At 35.0% G+C, this 6,531-nt stretch overlaps 1 protein-coding gene across 1 annotated transcript; it reads right to left on the bottom strand.

Moving 5' to 3' along the window:
- Positions 1-4,200: 4,200 nt before the first annotated feature.
- Positions 4,201-6,035, bottom strand: LOC109017891 (glutamate formimidoyltransferase-like). The gene is made up of 3 exons (XM_035695148.1): positions 6,032-6,035; positions 4,951-5,367; positions 4,201-4,712 (listed from the first exon to the last, which is right to left on the bottom strand). The coding sequence occupies exons 1-3, from the start codon at positions 6,033-6,035 to the stop codon at positions 4,201-4,203; spliced, it is 933 nt and encodes a 310-aa protein (XP_035551041.1).
- Positions 6,036-6,531: the final 496 nt, after the last annotated feature.

Below are 6,531 nucleotides of genomic sequence, written 5' to 3'. Positions count from 1 at the left end.
TCATGTCAAACGATAAGTGTAGAATTTACAACCAGGAAGCAACTCTTATACGAAGTATCTCCTACATTATCGACTAACCAGTTAGCTGCTGTTGGTAAGCCTATGGATGAAGATGATTTGATCATCTCCTACATCATTGGTGGCTTAAACACCTTTGTGACTACTCGCTTGTTTGCTCTAAAGGATAACACTATAAGTTTTAAAAAAAATTCAATTCGAACTCCTTTCCCATGAGATTTTTCAAAAGTATCAAAAGCAACTTGTCCTTGCCGATCCATGCAACTTTGACATGTTGGTTAATAAACCACAACATCGTGGTCCTAAAAGGTTCAATTCTTACCACTTTCCCCTAGTTTCCTTCCCTCAATTCACTAGCCAAAGCTAATCCAGATAAACCCACCCTGCATGCATTTTTCTTCCAACATCCCACAAGCACCCTATTCATCTAATCATCCTCTTCGCCAAATTTGTGAGAAAACTAACGAACAAGCCCTTTATTTTTTTCATCGAATGGATTATAGTTATAAAGATCATGATCTTCCTACTCATGTGGTTGCGATGGTTGCTCAATCCAATGGAGACCATTCTAGTGGTGCCAATCTCTCAATCCAAGAAGCTTATAGGGGTGTGGATATTGTAGCAGTAGGTAATTGTTCGAGTCTCTCTTTTTCGAACACAAGTGTTTTCACTCTTGAAACTCACTCTCAATTATCCTTTAACCGTGTGCTTCATTGTCCAAATGTTATGACCAACTTGCTTTCAATAAATCAATTTTGTGTTGACATTAATTGTTTCTTCATCCTAACGAGTTCTCACTATTTTTGTGAAGCACAACAACATGCATGGGAGCAATGTTGCTGGAGGGTCCGAGTGAAGGTGGTTTGTATCCCGTTCATGCTTATAAAATTGAATCAATAAGTGTAGAGCACTTGCATGTTGCCCTCTTTGGTGTTAAAATCCCCTCGATATTTGGCACTCAAGGCTTGGACACCCTTATCTTCATGCCACCAAACGAGTCACATCAACTTTTACAAGCTTAGCTTCCTATTACCGGTTCAACCAAAAAGGATTGTTTCTTCTTTACATCAATTGGAGAAGTAAACAATTGAGTGTCCTTGTGTACCTTAGAGCTTGTTCATTCATATGTTTAGATGTCGATCATAACCGTATTATGACACAGTGACTGTCGATATTATGCTATATTTATAAATGACTACTCTAGGTTTACATGGTTATATCTAGTAATTAATTATATATATATCACTACAAGAAAATGAGCCTTTATGACGGATTATTTACAATGAGATCAATGACTATTTGTGATGAAAATAGATTTATTTTCACAAGAAATAGCTATAAACAAATAGGTAGTTTTCTTGTAGCTAGTTTGTAATAAATATGATGTCTTCTCTTGTTTTGTCAAATTTAAAAATCTTGTAGAAAAGTTCTTCTCTTACAAAATTACGCAATTTCAATTAGCCAATAGAAGCGGATACTTATCATGATCTTCTCTTGTTTTGTTTGTGGATCCCAATCATTCTGATTATATTTGTCACCTTTAGGTGCTGTATGGGCTTAAAAAAGCCCTTAGAGCTTGGTTTACCCATTTGTCTTAGTGCCTCATTGACCTTGGATTTTTTGGATCCCAAGTTGGTAGTTCTATATTCACATATCATCACAATCATGATATTTATATGTTTATTTTAATCTGTGTGGATGATCTTCTAATGACAGATATTCATGGTGATATCGTTCTTAATTGACAAGTTAAATATCGGATTTGCCTTAAAGGATCTTGATTTGCATGGTTACTTTCTTGGAGTTATAGCCACATGTGATTCCAATGATCTTCATCTTCAATAAAGCTAGTATATTCTTGATGTCTCCATTGTGCATGTATTTTAAGGGCCAAACCATATGCTGCCCCATGTGTTTCCCTTTTCAAATTAGTTTCTTCATCAGGAACACCACTCATAGATGCTACCGAGTATCACCAAATTGCTGGTGCTCTCTAGTACTGCACTTTCACTTGTCCTAAAATTACCTAATCAGTTAATTAGTTGTATCAACACCTCCATACACCAACCACGGCCCATTGGACTGCTGCCAAACGGTTGCTGCATTATCTAAGGGCTCTCCTGATCATGATCTTTATTTTACACATGGTTCCCTTATTCTTCAAGAATAGTGTGATTTAGATCAGATAGGTAATCCAAATGATTGTCAATATATAACTGGTTATGGACTCTTTTTTGGGTCCTTGTCTTATTTCTTGGTGTGCTAAGAAGCAACCCATGATCATTAGATAAAGTGTAGGGGCTAAATACCATGCCTTAGCCTTCACTGTTGCAGAGCTATATTTGTTTTGGATGCTCTTAAGGAATAGGGAATTCCCCTTCACATGCCTCCTATGGTTTGGTGTGACAATATTGATGCTTTAGCTCTCACAATCCATATAGTCTTTCATTCCTGCATCAAGCACACTGAGATTGACTTTAATTTTAATAGAGAAAAGTTGTTAACTAAGATGTTTGTCTTCAATATATATCATCAGTTGATCAAGTTGCAGATATATTTTACGAAGTGCCTTCTTCTCGGTTTACTCAAGTTGCAAAATATATCATCAAGTTGCATATATATGAACAAGTTGAAGCTATATTCAAGTAGTAGATATATCATTAAGTTGCAACTAATGGTTTTTACTCCCTCCATTAACTTGAGGAGGGCTTTTAACCATGTATTAATCTTGAATGCAAGTGAAGAAAGTGAGAAATTCGCAGCATCCATTCTTAAATATTGATAAAAGAACTTCCAGGTCCAACAAACTATTTTGCACTTGGAGCATGGTGTATTGGGAGCTCAGATGGTAGGGTTGATTGATGTTGTAAACACTGCAATGATACAATATTTGGACCAACACCTGGTACTGCTGAGAGGTTAACTAAGTGGCGGGACTTTGTTTTCTTTATATAGTAGTTCAACATTCAAATTAAATACATGGTCAAAATAAAATATAATATAAAAGAAGATAGAAAGAGAGAAAGAGGGAAAGAGGTTTTGAGGGCTACATCTTTGCTATAAGCAAGTGTCTGAATACATAACATATATCCCTATTTATAGGGGAATGAGACTAGAGAAATAATAGAAATACAATCAATCAATAATACTAATTGATATTGATTGATTTACACAAAAAACTAAATATGGTAGAGAATAAGTCATATTACCATACACACTAGAATATTATGAATATATTCTAAGTATGATAATATTTTATAATAATATTCTAACATTATGAATATATTCTAAGTATGGTAATATTCTAACATCCTCCCTCAAACTTAAGATGAAGGATTTTAAAGTCTTGAGTTTAGAATTTTAGTGTAGTCTTTATATCCATTAATTGATTGTTGTTCAGATGATGAAAATGGTGCTTGGGACATGGCAAGTAAAGTATCAAATCTGGAACTGTGACCAACAATGGACTATATGTGGCCATGGTCAAGGACCAAAATTAGAAGACCAAAACCCAATTAAAGAAAAAGAAGACTCACAACTAATAACGATACTCCATTTGAATGGATTTGAGGGCGTATGAGATTGGTCTCTCATAGATCGGATGATCTGTACCATGCAAACTTAATTCTAAAATTTGGTTTTAGAACAAGTGGCAATGAATGGCTGGAAATCACCGACCGACAACAAGTTTGCTAGAAAAAAGGACGCTAGAAACACCAAAATGCCAAAAACAATAAGGAAAATACAGTAGTTAACATGTAGTCGAGAAGAAAACGTTGGAAAGAAAGGGGTGGTCCACAGAATCGAGTCTGGCATTAATCAAGGGCGCTGATACCATGTAGAAAATAAAATATAATATAAAAGAAGATGGATAAGAGAGAGGAAAGAGGCTTTGAGAGCTACATCTTTACTATAATCAAGTGTCTGAATATATAACATATATCCCTATTTATAGGGGAAAAAACTAGATAAATAATAGAAATACAATCAATCAATGATACTAATTGATATTGATTAATTTACACAATAAACTAAATATGGTAGATAATAAGTCATATTACATACACACTAGAATATTATGAATATATTACAAGTATGGTAATATGCTATAATAATATTCTAACAGTCTATAAAGACTCAAGAGTGCATAATTCACTGAAATATTTGCGTTAGTGATCTCTTTCAGCTAGCTGAGATTAAATTCATGTATTTTTCAAGAATAATCTCCGGTGAAGAGTCTGTGAAATATCCCCTCTCCACATCCAACCCTTCTTCAGCTGCAAGCATCTCAACTCGGCTTTGGACCCTGTCAGCACCAATTTGATTTGACTCCAAGAGCATGCAAGCTATTTCGGTTGAGTCCTCACCGTGAACCAGGCCCAGTGTTTGCACTGTCGGGAGCCCGCCTCCACGAGCACTCACCATACGAGCGATCCTTCGAGCAGCAGAAACATCCGTGGACAAGATGGGTATGTTGTACAATGTGATCCATGGACGTGCCCCGATCATGGTGATGCCTCTTGCTCGAGAAACTATGGTTGGTCCTTCATCAGGCTTCTCCGAAAGCATCTCAGGCATGGTCCACCCTGCCCATTGATTGCCCAAGAAATTTGGTCTGTAGTATCCAAGCTTTCGTCTGATGGTGTCTAGAGCCTTGCCTGTTGGGTGTGCTGCAGCATAGAGGTAAACGGGCACTGCCACGTTCCAAGAATATGTGAAAGCAATTGACATAAAATCAGAGCTACAAATTGTGCATATGCATTATATTTAAGAGAAATATTTTGTTTATAAAGAAAAGTTTACAAACTACTGTCAACATGATACATTAGATTTTTTTTTTACAATAAAAAGAACTTTTACAACCTGTTATCTCACAACAACCCATGTAAGTTTGTAAGCCATATACGTGTGAGAGATCTTTTGACCAACTGCCTTGAAATTTGTTGCCAATGTCTGCTGCGACTGCCTTGGCAAGCCAAGCCGCTTCATCTAGTGATGCCCGAGTCAATGGATGGAAAAGGATGTCGTCGACGGTGCCGAGTCGGGGGTGAGCCCCGCAATGCATCTCCAGGTTAATGGCTCGCAAGGCAGCCTCGACCATTGCTAGGATGGTTTGGTGCAATGGGCTGTAAATGGGACTCCCAGTGATGCCACGCATCACGTATGACACCAGGGTAAATCTAACGTCCCTATTATAAGCTCCATCTTGAAATTTATTGACGATGATAGTTTCTGGATCAAGCCTCCCTGCTTGTTGGATGGCATCAAGGACAGCATGGTTCCGTGCTTCAGAGATAAAGAGTTCGCAGCATATTAACGAGAGGATTGATATATGGTTTTCTCCTTTTCCTTTTTGTACAATAGTGGGAACTTTTATTAAAATCGTTTTGGTTATATAAAATTAAATTATCTTATTTTATATTATTATTATAATTTTTTTAAATTTTTACATAAAATAAAATAAAAAATTTAATTTTTTTAAATTTTAAAATAAAAATTATATTATAATAATATTATATTTAATTTTTAACAAAATATTTTATTTCATTTCATGTAAACTGCTTGACTAAACGAGACCTAAATCAGTTTATAAGAAGTTACAGAAATCATATGTAAAGAAAACCGATTAAATATATTATCCCCTATTCAACAAATTTTGTGTCAAATAAAAATATATATTTAATTAAATATATTATTGTTCGTGTAATAATTTTAACTCCATATTATATATATCTGTTTTTATTATTTTTACTTAATAATATAATTGGAGAGTGTGATGTGACTGAAGCTATTTAATATTAATATAATAAGATAGTGGATATATATTGGGGTTTCATAAGAGCGAAGTTTTATATTTTGAAAATTATAAGTATATACTTTAAAGTACTAATTTATTTAGTTGATTATGCTTGAATTGTTGTCTTTTTGACAGCTGGGTGATGACTTTACAATACACAACGGAATCAGTACCACTTCTATGCATATATAACAACACTTCTCAGCCATCAAGAACCCATGTCTATAAAAGATCAGTAGAAAAGTCTTCCAATTAGTGTTCATGAGTCCCCAAACTTTGTTCCAATTATTTTTAACGTGGGACATTTGGGGAGAAAAATTATGTGAATTAGCCAAATCAATATGTAATCTGAGTAAAAAACAAGTGGACCATGTATTTGGATTCCTATACTCATCAATTAAATATAAGAAACTTGATCAACAATTCATCATCCATCATCCAACCAAATGAGCCTAATTTTAACCCATTTCATGCGGGCATAAGATGCTAATATTGTTGTATTAGGTAAAAAAACAACATCATTGGGTTTAAGAGGAAGTGCCCGTAACTCAAGCATTCTGAAGTTTGCCAGAGTCGAAGAAAACCATACAAAAATTAATATTCATGAGAAATATAATGAAACACTTCCTCTCGCTCGGGATTGTCAAATGTGTGTGCTTCTCAAAACCTAAGCATAAATATTATAGCAAAACACCCATGTTTCTACTTGACCCAAA

The sequence above is a fragment of the Juglans regia genome, chromosome 10, assembly GCF_001411555.2.
Source record: "Juglans regia cultivar Chandler chromosome 10, Walnut 2.0, whole genome shotgun sequence".
NCBI lineage: Eukaryota > Viridiplantae > Streptophyta > Magnoliopsida > Fagales > Juglandaceae > Juglans > Juglans regia.
The sequence above is the reverse complement of the archived record's forward strand: the minus strand, read 5'-3'. Positions and strand labels throughout refer to the sequence as shown.